The following is a 20084-nucleotide window of genomic DNA, read 5'->3' as shown; positions in this document are numbered from 1 at the left end:
GTCATCACTGGAAAAAGGATGCACTAGGCTGACTTTTGGGCTGATTTAGTGCAGTTGCTCCTGTCAGCAATACATGTAGACAAAGATCAGCTCTAATTCATTTTCCTTACCCACAGTTTGATAGTGATGGTAACACAAGTCCTTAAAATAGGCATGGATATATGAGGAGCATTTATTTTATATTCTGCTCATGTTTTACATGAACTTGGATCTTTCAGCCGTGTCTCAGCAATCACAAGAAATCAGAGAGCTGTTTTGTGGATGATAGAAGTGAGGAACTGAGTTCATGTGTTGTCAATGACAAACATAAAATAGGACAGTGTTGAATGAACGTTCAAAACCAGCTCAGTTAAAGAGCCTGTGATCCAAAGTCAGTGAAGGTAAGGAGGAAATAAGGTTGGACCCTCTCCAGTGCTACTGTATTTTTTTCAAAATGATAAAAATCTGAGAAATAGAGAACTAAGAGAAGAAACCTCAGAAATCCATTTGTATGGAAAGTACTCCTCTCCTTCAACCCACTCTCTCACTTTGCATATCCATGTGTCTCAGCAGTTACATCAGTGACCCAGGCATTTTTGAAACTAGGCATCTTTAGGGAAATGTAATCTCTCTGTTTCTGAAGGTTAGCTTCCGAGTTGTTCATGCACCTACAAAATATTGTAGATATGAGAAGGACAGATTTTTTTTCTTAAGAGGATTTGTTTTGTGATCCAGAACTTCTTTCTGCAGTATTACCATGAAGCAAAAAAAACCAGGCTTGATATTATCTTCTGTGAGAAAGAAACTATAGGGACAAGCCATCTAAGATCCTGATCAGGAGAGAAGTTCCTGTTCTTTGGCACAACTGCAGGTGCCAGCCACTCCCAATGGTGGCATAAGAGAGACAAAGTGATGGTGTTTTCCCCTCTTTCCATGCCAGCAATCTTTGTGGTAGCCAGAATTAACAGTGGGTACACTGCGCCCAATGCACCCTGAGAACATCCCTGCACACTCAGGGACAGACTGAGTCATAGTAAATACTCTCTGAAGCACCTGAAAGGACTGATATTCTGCACCACACCCTTGTGCAGAGCTGAATCTTCAAAGAACAATAAAGCTCTTCACTTGCAGAAATGCCACCCAGATACAGAAACAAAATCAGGCAAAAGGTCTGATCTAAAAGCCTGGCATGCTCTGACAAACCCTATCAAATTCTCTTTCTACTCTGAAGTCTGGAAGACAACACACTGCCCATATACTCTTTTCTACATGGATCTTTTTAAAATTAGAATTGGATCCTAATAATTTAATAATGATAAATAGCAATATTACGCTTCAGAGTCTGATCCGTCAGGATGTTTGCTTCCACCATTCTCACTACACATAAAAAAAGACATGTATGCAAACATGTGAAACTGCTAATAGTTCAGATAGAAACCTGGGATAAAAGTATTCATAGGAAATTGCATCCAGAGGGAAATAACAGAAAATAATCAGTTTTAGATGATTAAATATCTGTTTTTAATAATATGAAAGTGTATCAAGTCACAGTCTCTTTCTCAAGTAAAGCTTTACAGGAGGTTTATTGTTTTTCTAAAGGTACAGCATGAAACCGAGATTGCAAAACTGGTGCAGCTTGTGCTTCCCTGAGACAAGCAATGGCTTGATAAAACAGATTTGCTCAAGCATTTCCATCTGCATGTGTAATGCTTTTACAGGTCACTTAATGCAAAATACCTCCCAAGTTTTTGGAAGGAATGTAGCTGCTGACACAGATTCTGTCCCCTGACATCTCTGTTACGTCATGGGTAGGGCTATCTCCAGCATCAAGAAAGTGTCCTGGCAAACAATCAGCTCCCAGTATAAGAACTGGGGGTGGAACACAAGGCACAGCAACAGAATTTATTTAACTGACTTCCAAGTTTCATCCCATCTCCTTCAGAAAGATAGGTTACACGTGGGACTGTGTGTATTTACATAGATTATTGTGTAACCTAGAGACATATTTCAGTCCTCCTTATCTCCCATTAGTCACCTCATGTCAGTACAGTAGTTTGAAGTTATGGAGTGCTGTGTAAGTGCTACGTATTTGACTGATCACCAGTTACCAGAAACTGCCTGAATCTGTCCTAGAGAATGAAATACTCTTTTCATTATCCTGAGAAACAGAAAACCTTCTCAGCCAAGGAGACATGGTTGGCACACTCAACTCAAGGTCACCACAAGAGTTGCAACTGCATTTTCACTTTGACACAGAGAGAAACAAAAGCACAGCCAGTGCTGTGCCAGATACTGTGCTGAGCAACCTGAAGCACTGCATTAGCCAGCATGTGATCATTCTGTTTATCGTTACTTTCCTACTTGGGTAATTGTCCCTTACCTGAAAGTCAGCAGCCCAAGTGCCTCTAGAGGGTTAGAAAATTTCCAGCTCCTGAGCAAGGCATACATTTCTGACACTGTGGTTCGATCCCAGCTGGGTGCACTGCCCAGCACCAGAGGAAGGGAGCAGTTTTGATTATTGCAGGAGTAGCGATAAAACCATAAAATTCTTCTCTGTTGCTCTGAGAGTCTGGAAAAGATTAGAAATTCAGTTTGAAATTAAAACCACCTGAAGCTTTGTGTAGCAACAAAGTTTATTGTACAGAGGGGCCAAGTCACACAGTGCACTGCTTTTCAGCTAAGTGCATGTTTTCCTTGGGGTAGGACATCATTTTCTGCAGACCAGCCTTCATAAGAAAAGTGATACTTATACTCTGGATCTGTCAGCCTTAGGTCATATAAAAATGAAGTGCCAAAAGACACACACACAAACATATATATATTTATATGATTATTTCACATTCCAAGCACTCTCAGTTTTCTTCTCTGCTGTCTCTATTGTTGGTGTTGTTTGTTTGTTTTTACTGATTGGGTTTTTTTTGGCAAAGAAGGTGCAGTTGTCACTGGGTAAATTATTGTTGCATCCATCTGCTACAGATCATCTCCAACTAATTTTCGTAACTAGACACACAACACTGCAAGTCATAGCTTTCATTCCTGCCCTTGCTTTGACTCTTTAATGCAGATGTGTCTATTTTTAACATTTATATTTGCTTTTAAAATAGTGTTTAGGCACGTCTATGCACGTGCACAAAAACATGAGCACAGGCACACACATGCAGAGTGTGATTACCCCTAGAAGTGATATGAGATTGGAAAAGGGAAGAAAAGCTCCCAACAACTTCTATATTTGTTTGAAAAGTCTAGCTTGCCATGCTTTACTGTACTCAAAAAAAAAAAAAAAAAAAGGATGCAATATACCAGACTCCTCACAGAGACATTAGATATCTAAATGTCATATTGATAAAATGGTCAGTCATCACACCGTATTTCACCACAGTGAGAAATGCCTCAGAATAATTCCTGCCTTATATCATCTGATTTGTCAACAATTCTGATGTCTTTGCCTCATGCATATTAAATCTCAGATTCTGACACATTGGAAAACAGGAAAATAAATTTCCCTGGAGAGACAAGCTCAGACAATTGCCTTAATTTGATATCAGAGCCTTCAAAAGAAAACTCTGAAAGAGCAAACTGATCACCAGTTCATACACATAATTACTGAAAACAGGAAGAACATTGTTTTCTTGGTCATATTTGACCAGGTCGGTGATGCATCTATTTAAGAGCATAACACAGTTGTGACTTTAAACAAACCTAAATATTTCAGAATGAGGTGTGAGGAATCTAGTAGAAGGCAGTAAGTAAATAGTTTGCTTCCAGACAGGCATTTAATTATCCAGACGTGTAAACAGGGCTTAAAATCTAAGTGTTTACATTCTTTCTGAGGTTGTCTTCCTTCTGTTTGCAATGTTTTGGGGCATTCTTAGCCAAAAAAAAAATCTTAGCCCCACTCTGTCAAGATTGTGTCATTCACAGCTCATAGAAATGAGTTCCTCTGGCTCTGTAGGCACTAGAGAACTTTCCTCCCTTACAATTTTGAATTGCCAAGTGTTTAGGAACAGAAAGCAGCAGCACAAAGATGGGCATGTTTTTTTCCTGAGTGAATGTTAATTTCTTCCCTTTAGGAGAATAAGCTCATAAATGTATGCAGAAGATGAACTTAACTGTGATACCCATCCTGACTTTCAGTAATCATTTCAGGAAAAGCATCATTTTGGTAATGACTTAAGAAACAACTTCAGAATTCATAGCATGTCTTCTGTGACAATAGATAGATGCCTTTGCGAGTGTGTGAAAAATCACGCACAGAAAAAGAGATAAAAGTCGGCCTAAAGCTTCGTTGCCTGTCTGGTTATCTCATGCATTTGGATGACGTTCTGCAGGACAGTTCAGCTAAAGGACCTCTTTTATATGTTAACTTTAAGCAGAAATTTCAGCTTTCAAACAGCATCCTCCAAACTAGACAATCTGTTGCTCAGATTAAAGCAGCTAAAGCTTCTACTGAGCTTGCAAAGGAAGATAAGAAATCAATCCTTGTATCATGTTTTCTAAATAACAGATTTCTCCCTCTGACTTCACTCAGAGGCAATGCCATTTTCTCTTTCCATGCTTTAAAGATCAGAGATGAAATGAAAGGGTGGGTGGGGTAGGAGTATTTTAGGTTTTGATTTTAAGTTTCTTAGTTGTAGCAAAAGTTTATATAAACCTGTAATAAGACATTTAAGATGGTAAAAATATTTTGCATACATATAGGATCTGAAGATTATTATGAAAATAAGGGCATTTCTTTGTCTCAGTAGGGTTAAGATGCTAATTAAACCTCCTTTTTTTGATAAAAATTAAGTTTATGTTTTTTTAGATAGAGCTGCGTCTAAATTTCCCTCCATGTGAGATGTCTATTAAAATATTTGGCATTCTGTTTAACACAAATAAAACCAAAATACCTTATAACCTAAATAATTCAGCAGTTTTCTGTTCAGGTTTTGATTAATCCCTTTAGCTAAACGAAGAAAACAGCTTCTCTGAAGGTTTTGTCAGCTGTTAATTGTTACCTTTTTGGTGGGAGGGGGAAACAGCAAAAAATGAGTTTAAATGTTTCTGAGCTGTTTTTGTTCTTCATGTTCAGTACTAAAGGAGAATAAGACAAAAGGCAAAAAGAGGAGAGAGTAGCAAAGATAGAAAATGCAAATTTCTCTTCCCCAGCACTGATTTTCACTTTAAAGTTTCTCTTCCATGGACGGACTAGAAAAGACCTCTTCTGCTATTGACCCAACTGGAAGTAGACTTTCTAATCCCGCCTCATCACAACAGGACTCTTGTGACCACTGGCAGGCAAACTAGATTCTTCCCAGCTAAGTGGCAAAAAGGAAAAGGGAAGCTGGAAGAGAGGGAAAATAAGGTGGAAGGAAAACAATGAATGAAGGAAATAAAGGTGACAGAAACCAGATTGTCATGTTCCTGGCTTCAAACTGGTCTCCCATCCTTTCACTGGGATGCAAGGAGGCTGTATCAGGTTCAAAGAGCCTCCTTTATCTCAGATGTTGAGTTTTCTGGGGCTTGTATTTCAAACACAGTAATCCTAAAAGGAATCAGAGGCTCGCATCTGAAATGTTTTCAGAAGTCAGCCAAAGCAGATGGCAGTACCTAATGAGTTCTCCTCTTGGCTCTCTCTTGTCTGGTTTGGTGATGATGCCAAAGATCAGAGTGTAGGGCTGTGAGGAGCACAAGATCCATGTGGCGAAGTTCATTTCCTTCAGTCCCACTGAATAACATCTTCGTTAATCAACACCCAAGACATGCTGGCCATGGGGACCAGTGATCTGAGCCACCTACCAGAAGGACAAGAGTCCGAGCCTCTGGGAAGGCCATATATCTGGGGCAGATACACATCCATGTAACAGGAACAGGCCCAAGCACCAGCAACCAAATCATGCAGTTGTGGACCCTGAGGGTTTTTATGTCTGGGTGTCAGCAGCTGGGGAGAGCAGGGAGATCTGGGTCCAGCTAACTGGATAGACTGAGCACAACTACTGGGGAAATCAATTTTTTGATACTATATACAAAAATATATATGTATGTGCATCTATTCCACCAGCAGACTTGGATCCTGATCCTGCAGAGAGGAGGAACAGAATCAGGCTGTCTGTGCTGTCAGTTTTGTGTTAGTGTTGCACTCAAAACATTACTGGATTCAACAACCTGTAAGAAAGACGACCATGCAGCTGTCTGGTTTTAACCACTGCATCTTCCTTTTCTACCATTGGTTTAAGAATTTTCTGTCCATTCACATATTCCCTCTGCTTTCAGTAGAGTGAACAGAAGGATTCTGACAGCCTGAGAAAGGTTTCTTGTGTCTTCTGACCACAGACACCCACTTATTTCAAAGTTATATTTGAGGCTTGTAAGCCTGAAGCATCATCACTGAGTGATATTGCCACAAAAAAGCTGCCTAGATTCCTCTCTTTTTCTTGACATATGGAAAAAAAGAAGAGAAGAAATCTTCGGGTATCACAGCAATAATGTGTTTGGATACAAATGTGCTACAATTTTTTAAGAGAAAGTATCTCATGAATGAGGAAGGTAAAAAAAAAAAAATCCTCTGATACAGATACAATAAAATTACATGCTGACAGATTCCTCTGGATTACAAAGTACTAGAGAATGGAATTGCTTCATTAACCCCAGCTACTTTACCCTTCACCTTGATGACCCATTTGTTAGACCAGCATTGCCTGTAAGACAGGAGGACAGAAAACAGCAAACTATGGGAAAATGTGGGAGTACCACTGTCTTTCTTCCAAGGACCTGTAACTGAACTTAGCACAGCCTTAACTCCAAACTGGTGACTTTCAGTGGTCTCTTCCCTTCATATTCCCACAGAACCCAAAATTGTTGTATTATGGATGTTATAGGATCTACCCTTGCCTGGTCCTTTGTAAAACCTATTGATGAACCTGTTATCCATGAATTTGTGTTTAGCCTTCATGAATGTGGTGATGTTTTCTGCCTTCACAGCTTTGTGGCAGCAGATTTTAAAAGCTCACCACTGACTGTCTAAAGAAGTACTTTATTCCATTTATTGATAACTGATTTCCTACTTGTTTCATTGAACATCCCTAAGTTCAAATATTGTAGGATTTGATGAGGCATTTACCTTGTCTAACACCACCATGATTTTACACAAATTAATTGTACATACACAGACATCCTCCAGTCTTCTCTCCAAACTGTAGAGTCTCAGCCTTTTTAGCTTATCCTGGTCAAAGAGCTGCTTAACCTCTTTCATGATATTTGTTGCCCCTCTCTGCACACTACCCACATCTACTGTGTCCTTCCTGAGTCTTGAAGACAAGAACTGTGTGGTGTTTTCAATAAAATGGACATCAAGGTTTTAAGCAGCAGAGAAATGGCACACACTGTCTTCTTTGACAAATTACTTTGTACTTAGCTAATTTCTTAATGATCTTATTCCTTCTTACTGAAACCACCATTTTACCATGGTAACAAAGGTCACAGGCATTTGTTTTGAAGTACCCTAAATCGTTCTGAAGCATATTTTGCAGATGGAAATTTTACTGGCACTGTGGCTGTTCACAGTAAAATACTGACATCCCATTCACATTTTAAAATAAAATTACAAAAGCTTAAATCATAGACCCCGTGTATAATAAAAATAATTTTACATTTCATCTGTCTTTGTAAAAGCTGTGTTAAACATCAAATACAACAGCAAAATTGTCTCTTGCTTTTTTTTTTTTAATAAATTAATTTTAAAAACCCCTCAAACCACCAACATAGAAATCAGCACAGAAAAGTCTTCTTAACAGATACATCATATCCCACTGAGAGTGCTGAATTATGTTATTTAGTTATTGCACAACTAATGCATCTTTTGACATTTGATGGAAGATTAATTCACACAATTAACTGACATTAGTATAATGGCTCTCTGTAAGCACCTGTGCTCCAAATTCCACTCTGATTATACCCAAAATTATTTCATGCAGTACATAATCCTAATTGGTAGTACAACATTCATACAGCTGAGCATACTAATCTGCTTCAGTTCAGAGTGTGTTTGTTTTGTTTCACTTTGTCTTTATCCACCTTCTGTGAAAGCTGAACTTTTCACACTTCTTTCCTTGCTTATAACTTGAAACAGATTTTTCAAAAACCATTTAACAGCTCTATCTGAAGTCTGAGTGTTTAATAACTAAAGGAGGCCGATTTCCATAGAACCTAACGGTGTTCTTGCTAATACTGATACAGATGTACTGCCTTACCTGAAAATCTTATGTTTTGAATGAAAAATCAGTTTCTTGCCTCAAAGACATGAAAAGATGTAGTAATAGAAAGGGAAAAACAGTCCTTTGCTAAACTGGTAAAATACACTGCCACCTCCGGGGCCTTATTAGGCCTTGCTGTGATCTGTTCTTTCATTTAGAGGTGCTACTTCTCAAATCAGTCAAGTTAGGCTCCTTCATAGGAAAATTTTCTTTTTAACAAATTTGATACATTTAATTATGATCAGTAGGATAAATACAGCATAGCAAGAATCAGCAGGGTTAGGTGGGGACAACTTACAGCAAGAGAGAACGTATCTGTGAAAGTCTTGCAATGTGCTTCAGGCACTCCTGGGTTGGCTCTACAAGATCACCTCTTCTTTCTTCAGGTTCAGGTTTAATGAACTCCAAATCAGTTTCTGGGAAGTCGATCTTTATTTAAAAAAAAAAACAAAAGAAGAGGGGATAATTATTTGAGGATGCTCACTCTATGTAATATGTTACTTAAATGTTTTGGTGATAAATTCCATCCACAGAAATCAGTGGGACCTAACTTTCCTGGGAGAATTTAATCCACCATATTACAATTTTATTAGAACTCCATGAATTAAAATCTGACGCAAGTTCTTACTTTTTGCCTCCTTTCTTTTTTTTTTTTTTAATGAGATGGTTCTCAAATGGAAAACTTTCATTAATGTAGATTTGCTTTGTTTCATGAAAAGTAAGGCTATTTCTGATGTGTAGTTTGTCACCATAAGAGATGGAAATCAGATTCCTGATTTCACTTCTGGATGTTATATATATATATATATATATATATATATATATATATATATTGTACAGCATCTACCAATTTTCCATTCTTAAACATGCCTGTCAGAAATTTAAGATAATGTTTTTCAAGATACAGAGAAAGTAAAGACTCAACCAAAACTACAACACGTGAGGTACTTGATAATCTGAGTAGACTTATCTGAAAATTCAGATTGTTCTTCAAAATTCAGCCCAATTTGCATTCAGCTTTGGTCTATTAATGCACACCAAAATGCCTTATCTATATCTACTTTTTAATATAAGTATTTGATATGCATCACTCTCCTAAAGGTTAACAAAGTTATTCCCTATGAAACACTCAGGCACATCACAAAACTAGATGGTCTTTAAGGTCTCTTCAAATCCAAGCCTAGATTTTCTATAAAAATATATATTTATAACCTATAACATATAAATATATATGAAAATATATATTTATAACAATTTATAACAAATTGTGATACTGCTCTGTGGCTGGGAATAACTGAAAATGAGGGGGGAGAATGAGAAATCCTGTTTCATTTCTTTCAGTAGATATTACAAATTAATAGCCATTTACTGTCTCAACCTCCCTGTATTATTAATAGGAGATGCTATTTTAAGGCATGGTCTTTGACTGAACTCCTCAGCCTGGAAAATCCCCATTTGCTTGTCTGTTAAAACAAGGCTATTTTTAGGCCAGGCTCATTTATCTGTATTACCTGCTTTTACATTTCATTTGCTAGCAAACATTCAGATCTTTAACAGAGAAAACAATTGGCTTTGTCCTTGAAATACCCAGTTGCTAACTTGACATGGAAAGGTGACAAAACCACCGTGCAGACCTGAGGTATTTATTTGAGTGGCTATAATGGAAATACGATTTTGAGTTTGGGTGGTCTCGGTGAGCTCTGGGAACATCCCTTTTTCTTGCACTTTGTTAGAAAACAAGCCTTTGCTTTGCCTTCTTGCTTTCTCACCTGCAGGGTGACTGAGGTTGGTATCTCAGTGCTGCAGATGCCTGGGGTGATCATTGTTGTGGGGAGCGTGCTGTACAGTGCCATGCTGAGCAGCACAGTTCCGTGGGCGAGCCTCCTGCAAGAAGCACAGAGAGAAACACTGCACTGGTAACAGGCTTCACTGAAATCCCATCAAAGAACATGGAGCTGCAGAGCTTAAAAGACAAGCAAAAGGGGAGCAAACCTTTTATCTTTATGTGACTAGTACAAATCTGGCCTCAACAAGTAGAGGTTGCATCCTGATGGCTTCACTGCCACAGCAGTATCTCCTCATTTGGAGGGTTCATGAAAAAATCGCTCTGCCAAGGCATTCTGAGTCAACTCTGCACTTTACCACTGGCTTCTTGTGTAACAGGGGCTGCCCTTTAGGCCAGGTGTAAAATAAGGATAATGCATTATTTCTGTCTCAAGATTTAATTTTTAGGACAAACGTGGTCGAGACTGTGAAGCATCAACACACTGCAAGGTGGAGGGCAGCATATTTATTCCACGAAAAGAAGAAACTCATGGCTATCTGCTGCAACCATAAGGGATCCTTGCTGATTTTATGTGTAAGTGGCAGGGAGAGGGGAGTATGATATGAGAGCCTCCAAAGAGCTGAAAGAAGTTTGAGTGGGATAGTTTGTACCGCATGTGCCACATACAGTTTTTGGACAGATGAAAGGTTATGGTCTGAAGTAACAGTCTGAGCACTACACCTACCAGCAGGTGTTATCAGAAAAACAGGCATGCATGTGGCCAGCAGATAAGAAGCCCAGCATGATTGGGCAGGTCAGCACAATTCAGTCTAGAGAACCTGAATAAAATCAGAAAGTTTGGGTGTAAATTCTAAGCATAACAAATCAACTCAAATTAAGAATGCAGCACCTGAGTAAAGAAAGATATAATACGCTGGTCTTAGCCCTTAATTTCTCCATATCTTAATGATTTGTGGGGTCAGAAATTTGATAATGTTAAGCAGTGTTCTTTTACTGACAAATACTGTTTATTAAGATTTTTTAAACACTACTCAGTCAAAACAACCGAGAGAATGCACTCTTCTGCCCACTGCAGCAGAGACAGCCAAGGTAAATGAGGTCTGAATGCCTGCCTTTCACCTGAGAGGAAGATGTTAGAGGTACAAGCGACACCAGATGGGTTATTTGATCCCAGCATGAGTTTGCAGGTTGCTGTAAAGAAAGTACCTTTTGAATTGCAAATTGAAATAAATTGCTTAAAGTCATCTGAAGAAGATTAAGAAACTGCCACAAAGTTACTGTTATAGTCAACACAAATGAGTATAAACCTAATTCAGGACTAATTTTTCTTTTTCACTTCTCAAGCTGTTTGTGTTGTTAGCACAGACATTTAATTTTATTTTATTGTGAGAGCACAGCTCAGGAGGATTAAAGACAGCTATTTTCTGAAGTTTCTTTTGCAGCCGTAGGTGCATTTGCAGGGGAATGGAGGCAGAAAAAGAGCTGTGATATGAACTAGATAGCACTTGGAGGAAAGCAATTGTGTGATATGAAGTCTCTCTCATTTAGGTAATTGATGTGAACGAGGAAGTGATCAATGGTGATTCAAAGTGGTCTTCCTGTGATGTGTACTCAGATGACCTTTAATAAACGAGTCGCATCTCTTCAACCAATCCTTTGTTGACAAAGATTTACATCATAATTTGAACTAATTGGCACTTTTGTTAGAAGGGAGAGGAGCAGCTGAGAATAAATGAACATGAAGACTAAATTACCCTTTTGAGCTCTCATTAATGCTAATCACTCTCATATTGTGCTCTAAAACTATGGGGGCCTTTAAAAAAGAATACATACAGTGGATTTTTTTTCCTGGGAAACCTGCGTAGACAAATACAAGAAGTAGCACAGAACTCAGAGGTATTGTAGACGTGTTTGAGACATTTCCAGAGCTCATTATTTCAACTCATTTATACCTAGAACAGATGTGGCTAAGACTGTCCAGGACAACAAGGAAGAATCTGCAGATGGGCTTCTCAAGAGTCCTCAACTGAAGAAATAGCAAGTAAAGCAACATGCCTACATGAGTTTACATGTTAAAGCAGACAGAACTGTGAGGAAAAACAAAGCTATTAGGACACTCCAACAGTGTAGAGATAACATTTCCTAATTAGAAATGAACTTGTCTTAAAAACTAGACATATTTATGCCTTGTATACTGAGCGGCCTAATTTATACCTTAACAAATAAGTGAGCAACTCATTTATCTTCCGTCAGTAAGTCACTCTTTGGACTGCAAACACAGGAGGCATTTTTCACAACATGTGAAGGGGCACTGACAACTGTGTCATACAGAGTATGTTTTTGAGGCACAGCTTTCCTCAGTGGCAAGGTTTAACCCCAGCCAAGCCCCACACAGCCACTTACTTCCTCGCCAGCTGTGTCAGGGAGAGAATGGGAAGGGTAAAAGCTGGAAAACTCATGGGTTGGGATAAAGAGAATTTAATAGGGAAAGCAAAAGTCGTGCACACAAGCACAGCAAAAACAAGGAATTAATTCACTTCTTCCCATGGGCAGGCCGGTGTTCAGCCATCTCCAGAAGAGCAGGGGCCCATCACAGGGAACGGTGACTTGGGAAGAGAAACGCTGCCACTCCAAATGTCTCTGCTCTTTCTCCTTTATCACCCCGCAGTTTACACACTGAGAATGATGCCACATGGCCTGGAATATCCCTCTGGTCAGTTTGGGTCACCTGTACTGGCTGTGTCGCCTCCCAACCTCCCAGGCACCCCCAGCTTCCTTGCCAGTGTGGCAGCATGAAAAGAAGAAAAGGCCTTGGTTCTGTGTGAGCCCTGCTCAATAGTAACAAAAACATCTCTATATTATCAACCCTGTGTTCAGCATAAATCCAAAACACAACTCCATACCAGCCACTGGGGAGAAAATTAATTCTACCCCAGCCCAAATCAGCACACACAGCAAACTTTGGGGCACTACATACACAGTAAATATTCCTCAGAACAGTCAGCTTTTGGACACAGAAATGGAACAATAACAGGGGCCAAGTGGGTGAATGAAAGAGGGAAAACATGCATCATTATTTTTAGAAAAAGAAGCAGGTGAGAGTGCAGGACCCATTCAGAAAATGAAGGAATTAGCATCATGAGCATGATAACCGTATCCTTTAGTGAAGAAACAGATTCTTCTCTCTGCTACTTGGTTCTGCTGATGAGCTCAGGAAGGTCACTCCCTATTCCGCCTACCATTCCAGTTTTTCCATCTGTGAGGTGAGGGTAATGACCTTTTAACAACTGTATAATGATCACAGCCACAGAAAATGGCTTTCATGTAACAACTTCAGCATCAAGCAGATCAGAAAGTGAATATGCTGCTCTGTGCCTACTGCCATTTATTTATTTGGGAATTCTACAGATTCCCTTCTCTTTTTTATTACTGGAGCTAAAATAAACTTCCCATCTTGTTACAGAAAATGACATTGCTATTTAAAGGCAGCTTAAGTTATCCTAACTTAACAAAGTCAGTTGTGTCCTGAAGTCACATGGCAGACTTCCCTCACGACACCCACTAGAGGAAAGTTTTGCTGCTTGCTCTGTCTGATTTGGAAATACCAAAATAAATTGTGGTGCTAGAATCAGTGCAGCCAGAGCAATGGGAACTGTGGGGGACATTGCAACTCCCAAACTGCCCCAAAATGATGGATTTCTGACTCGTTAATTAGCTCTGAACCACAAAACTGTTCAGCCCAAGAGACAAACGCAGTCTCTGATGTGAAGGAATGGAGGGCTGGCACACAGGCTTCTAAACACTTTTTGGATTGCCTCTAGCGTCTAGTAAGACTTCTTGCTACAGATGTACCATCAAAGGCTCTACTGGCACTGATTTAGGGCTACTGTATAAAGTCAACTATCTGACAAGGCTGAGAAGAGCAGATATGCTGGCTCACCTACTGGGCAAGTAGGCAGCTACACTCATTATCACCGCCTTCATTCACAAATGTATATAGCATTAGAGTAGGGTTACTGCTTAGGCTGAATAAACTGGGAAAATTAGGACAAAGTACTGTGTAAAAATAATGTAAGTGTCCCCAAACCTGACATCATAAGTCTCAGAAGTACAGAGTTGAGGTTAAATTTAAAGGAAATGCAAAGCTGCTAAGATATATAGAAAAACCCTCCCCTTATCTTATGACCCAAGGAGTCTTAATTCTGTATTAGAATGATACTGTGAAATAACTCCTTTATTGTAATTACAAATACTACAGAGTTCTAGAAAAGTCAAAATAGAGACAATTTTCAACTGCAAAGTAATGCTAAATGTACTGCAAACATTTATAAGGACCACAACCTCCATCCCCACGGTTTCTAGTTAAACTTCCTTAAATTTGTAAGTGATAATTACATTGAGTACAAAATTAACAGGTTATTCCAGACTTTGGAAAAAAATCTTGCAGTTATGTTTCTGATTACTTCATCATTTTTATTCCAGAAATATAAAGTCACAAAATTAGTTTACGAGCAATGACTTTAGAGTAAACAACTACATTTAGGCAACTCTTGGAGAATACTTTCAGGAAGCCAGTTTGATAAGCAGGAATCCCAACACATGTTTGGCAAAGACTACAGTGTATATCCAGCAGCTAATCATGCTATAAATCTGCACACTGCAAGAAAACTGTCAGAAGAGTGAAAGATAACACTAGAATTCAGGAAATAATGTAAATTACGCAAATTTGAAATTTGCTAAACATCTGTTCACTGACAAGTCTTTAGCAACAACAAAAACCCTAAAGCTAGCCAAATTCTTGAGGATGTTTTTAGGTATTATGTGGTTTCAAAACAGGCCAGGTACGAAGAAGAGATTGCAATATAAAATAATAAGTAATATGCTTTAAATAAAGAGCTAGATTTGTTTCTTTATAAATATATATATATATACTTCTCATACAATCTTACTAGTATTTTTTAGAGGAGAACTGGAGTGTTAAATTCTCAGAAAATAACTACAGCCCTTTGATCTGGCAAGAGACTTTAACATGGTCATGCCCAAAAGCACGAGAAACTTCTCACCTCTTGAAACAGATGAAAAGAATTTGTATACATGTTAAAATAAGTTCATGTTTTTTTAACCTCCAGGTTGAATTAAACATAAAGAATCAAAATACAAAGAAGAGATGTCACCATATGATGAAAATAATTATTTGGGAAGAGAAATTATATATAAAATTTACCAAGGAGAGTAAATTCAGAGACTTTTAAATTAGTGTTCTTTTGCCCTAACAGATCAAAATTCCTAAATAATACCAGGGAATACCCCCAAACTGTTGTTTTGGGGTTTTTTTTTTCTTGTATCTTTAACATAAGCCAAAGAAGTTTGAATAGAATTTCTGTGGTTTTAATCAGAAGGTGATATAATGGGACAGAAATGAGGAACAGTATTTTAAAAAATGTTTGACATTTATTTTCTTTTTCCAGTGTTTAACAAAGCAATCTTTTTTTTTTTTTTTTAAGCAAGCATCTGAATAGAAAAAGAGGAGCCACACTCTGTCCTTATCTTCACTGACCCTGAGAAGAGACCAACTGGGACAAGGATTTGAACCAGGATGTTTGATGACCTAGGCAAATACCTCAGGGCAGCTGGCTTCTTCCAAGAGCTTATTTCTGTCCTTTCCCCAATAAATTAAATTCTAGACATAAGAATCCTAAGACTTTTTTAGAACTCAAATTCACCCCTGAGAAAAGTTTTATTTTGAGAAAGTGTTATTTTCCAAGCTAGAAATGTTTTGTTAAGATTTTCTGGTCAGATTTCTTTAATCTCTTTATACACATTCACAGAGTTTGTTATTTAAAAACCCTAATACCATAATCTTTGCAGTAATACAAGGTGCTCTTGACATATTAGCATGACACTAGAGGTACAAATCTTTTCTTGGTCCATACTTTCAAGTTCAGAAGTACTCTATCGAAATAAGTCTGGAAGTTTAGTTGCATTCCAGCAGCAAGGGGAGTTTCAGAGCAATTCTTTTTTTCAAACCAGTCTGTCTATCAATTGAAATGACAGGGAATGAATAATCCTATGGAGCTGTGGTTGGCCAAAGGAGAAAAAGGCATTTAGGCTTCTTTGTGGTGGTAATTACTGTAATTGTAAATGACACAGCTATCAGATACGGGGATGTTGAGCATGCTATTCCTAAATCATTCCTGCAACAACTCAACCTTGATTTCTGCTTTGAAGGGTCATTTCAGCAGTGATCTCTACAATTACACAGCAAATGAAAGGGAAGTAGCCCTCTATCCCCTTCACTGTGCTGATTGTGTGTTCCAGGAAAGAATGGAGCCATTTTTCAGTCAAATTTTTGAAAATGTCAGGCTGGCATGGGGATCTACCTAATGAAAACCAATGTTCTTGCTCTGATGGCATACACGAAAAAATATACCTCACAGGGAGATGAGGACTTTCGGGCCTTCCAAAAGTATTTCCTTTTGGACTTGGATGCTCCAGAGAAAGCCAGGTCCTCAAGAGAAGAGTTCTCATATAGGCACCTTTGGAGGTAAATAGGATAAGTGTTCCCTCATTAAGTTCTCATGCCTCCAACATATTTCATACTTTCTTTAAAAATACACACACAATGGAAGAGTGAAGTGCACTTCTTAAGACTAGCTATGAAAGAAAAGTCATTGAATAAATTGCCCAAGCAATCCCTGGAGCAGAGATTTGATTCATGCTTTTTTCCTTCCTTCAAGCTAAGTGCTCTAAACACTAGGGTACAAAAGAACACAGTAACCTTGAATTTTCTCTGGAAAGATGGAAAAAGCATCTAGCCCCGTCCAAAGGATTTCCTACACCTCTCAGATTAAAAGTTCAAAGAAACACAAGGTCTTTCAAATATAGCAAATTAATACAAGCAATCAGATTTTTTTGTTTATTTTGTTTTAAATGGTGATTGCTACCATATAGAGAAGTAGATCAAGATGTCTCAAGGCGAAGAAAGACCTGTAGCTTAGAGGTGGATGCTAATGCAGAAACTTGGGGGGCTTGAACATATCCCTCCCATTGCACAGAGGGTATTGCAGGGCTAAATAAAAAATTTGTATCACTGCAAAGATTCAATCTAAATTCAGATGTCCCAGTGCTACTGAAACATATTTAGAACACTGTGGAAAATTTACCTTGGATCTCTGTTTATACATCACTGCGGAGACATTCCAACTACAAGCAACTGTTATGTTGTGTACTGTGTAGAAAGAAGTGGTTAGAAAAGAGAAGAAAGCTGCTAAAGTGCTGTGGAGAGTGAAGAGCTGTCATTGTGGTCACCACTAACTGTCCCAATTTGAGCAGAATGAATGTGTGTGAGAACAGAAAAAAGAAAACAAAACCAACCACTGTGAACAAGAAAGAAAAAGATTTGGCAAAGCTACAGGAAAGGGCCTTTCAACAGGCCTAGGGAACCTTAAACAGTCACCTAAACCAAGAAAAGCAAGCAAGCAAGTGAGAGAAAGGGAAGGAAGGAAAAGGAAAAGGAAAAGGAAAAGGAAAAGGAAAAGGAAAAGGAAAAGGGATGGGGCTCTTACTGGCACATCAAAAGCAGTTTGCTGTAAGTGACCCTCTCAGTCTTATTAGAGGAGTTCCTGAAATGAGTAATTTTGTCTATTTATATTTCTCCCAGGTTGAGTGCAACACTATCCAAGAATGGTCTTTTCTTAAGCTGTCATGCAAAACCAAACTTACTCTTTTTCATACAATGGGGAGCATGTCCAAGCAAGCACTTCTGTATTTTTAGAGGTGCTGTTTACTCCCAGTAGTTTTATTGTCAGCATAGTTTCCCTCGGAAGAGCCTTTATTCGCAGAGGGAAGTTGACCCTAAAAGAAAATCAGAAAAGAGAAAAATGAAAGTTAAAAAAAAATCTGAGCATTTTTACAACAAGTGAGTTCTTTCTCCATTTTTCTAGATGCCCTAACACCTAGATTGAGCTATAAATTACAGAAGTTGCACTCTGAAGGAAAATGCAACTGAGAGATCCTTCAATACACTGATGAGTATTGGCAACCATTAACTTGAGTCATAGTATTTGAGAAGAGGCAGATAAAAACATTCCCTTCAGTGGTAACTACTAGAGCTGGCAAAGGCAGAAAAAGCTTAATTAAACTTTCCTTTAGAATTACGTTATCAACAAAAGGCAATTTCAGAATAAACAACCCACTAAGGGTGAATTGTAAAGCAGTAGTTATTTGCTGTCTTGTGCCTTCAGAGGGAAACACTGCTTAAGAAACCAAGAAGTGCTTCTGAGTATGATAATCATTCTCTTGTTCAGGTGTGCTTTGGTGGTGTGATATTTCTCAGCCACAATTTAAAGGCAGATGTTGTCTTAACAGCAATGACAGATTCGCAATTTTTTAGTGAGAAAATTCAGTTTTCATCAATAGTCATCTCAGCTTTGTATTGATCATTAGCTTGCTTGGTCATTCAGTTCATTTATACAGTTTATGAAAATTGATCTAAAATCATAACTTAGAATTATTCTAATAAACCAGATAGTTTCATGCTCTATGGAAAGATCACACATGTAATTACCCAGACATGTGCAAGTTTGCATTTTCTTTTCCCTGGAGAGAAAATTTTCTAGCTTTTTCCATGTATATTGTGGAAGCTCAAATTTCTCAAGTGAAGAGTAAAATTAATTACATTTTTTCTGTATAAACAAAATCAATATAAGGATCTAGGGGCTTAAAGGATTATTCCACATTGATAATATAATCATTAAGAAAACAAAAGATCTGCATAAACTGGAGATAAGGAAAACAGACTAAAAGATAAATTTGAATAATAGAGTGACAGAAGAATGCAACTCAGCATTTTAAAAAAGATATGCTCATACTTAAACAGCAAGCAAAGGTGGAAACTGCATATTAGCCTGTAAAACATAAGAATTACGGGTGCTAGAAGTAAGACATGGTAATAGGATAAGGAAAAATCAGCATAAGATTTTGCTCCCAGTTCCAAATCTATCGAATTTCTATTGAATTTGAGAAAGTTTCCTTGAATGTGCTGAGGAGCCACTGAAAGAAAGTAGATGGCTTTCAGCTAAAAAATCTGAAGTTCTCCAAATTAGCAATAATGTCAAAATTTCAGATCATCAGTCTTCCAACATTTGGAAATTATGCACATTTGCATACCTCCCTCTTTGAATAACAAAGCAAGACAGCCATTTCCCACTCTTTCTGATTACCATGAACAGAATTGAGAAGGAATTCTCAACTGTCTTCCCACGTGTCCCTATTTATAGCTTTCAAGTTTGCTTTCCCTGTCTCATGTACTCTTCCTTACTCATAATTAGTTAGAAACAGTTATTGGGAAACTGAACTCGTTTACCTCCTAAAAATAACTTGTTCTGTCTTTTTTGCTGAGAGGCCAACAACACTGCCCTTGTTACCTAAAAATGTTTGACAGAGTTACACCTAACTTTAAAGAACCATTAATGCTTTGAAGAGACAAAAATAAAAAATCGAGACATGCATTTTCTGATACAGACAATTGTTAACACTCCCTGTGAGCCTGGAGCAGTGAAAAAAACCTCTCAGTATCATGACTGCAGAAAGCAAATGCTTGCCAGAATTTCCCTAGGACACATTATATAGCACTTTTACCAGCAGGAAAAGAACCTGGAAACTCTGACAGGCTACACATCCCAAGAGTTAAAGTATGGGCCAAAGAGGACTAAAATTTCCCTTCCAGTGACATGTGATACACAAAGGAGGGGAATATCTGTACTGCTTTCAAGAACTATAATTAATCCCCATCTGAACTTACCCAGCTGGTCTCACCCTTTGTGACTGTAGGAGGCTGAGTCAAATGGATGACTAAAGAAGGGGATGGAACTCTGGCCAGGAATAAGGCATCCCATGGGTGAACAATTTCAACAGCAGTTGAGAAAAACAAAGAAGCTGCTCACTGAGAAGGTGCCATTCACAAATATCAGATAAAGTTATACAACTTGTTTCCTAAAAGCACTCAACACAGAAGAGCTGTGCCCTGAGAGAGAGGAAACAAACCAGACAAGCCAAACAAAATACAGAGAAGAGGGAAACCCAGTGCC

General features: G+C 38.3%; 1 protein-coding gene across 4 annotated transcripts in view; it reads right to left on the bottom strand.

The window, feature by feature from the left end:
• Positions 1 to 20084, bottom strand: part of PIK3C2G (phosphatidylinositol-4-phosphate 3-kinase catalytic subunit type 2 gamma) — a 197216-nt gene that overhangs the window by 120712 nt on the left and 56420 nt on the right. For all 4 annotated transcript variants that reach the window (XM_048302295.1, XM_048302298.1, XM_048302297.1 and 1 more), the window contains 4 exons: positions 17719 to 17850; positions 9980 to 10094; positions 8509 to 8639; positions 2360 to 2548 (listed from right to left, as the gene is read on the bottom strand). In XM_048302295.1, coding sequence (XP_048158252.1) covers positions 2360 to 2548; positions 8509 to 8639; positions 9980 to 10094; positions 17719 to 17850 — 567 coding nt within the window. The remainder of the gene's footprint in view (positions 1 to 2359; positions 2549 to 8508; positions 8640 to 9979; positions 10095 to 17718; positions 17851 to 20084) is intronic.

The sequence above is a fragment of the Corvus hawaiiensis genome, chromosome 4 (assembly GCF_020740725.1).
Source record: "Corvus hawaiiensis isolate bCorHaw1 chromosome 4, bCorHaw1.pri.cur, whole genome shotgun sequence".
Classification (NCBI taxonomy): Eukaryota; Metazoa; Chordata; class Aves; order Passeriformes; family Corvidae; genus Corvus; species Corvus hawaiiensis.
This window is presented reverse-complemented; position numbering and strand designations above follow the sequence as displayed.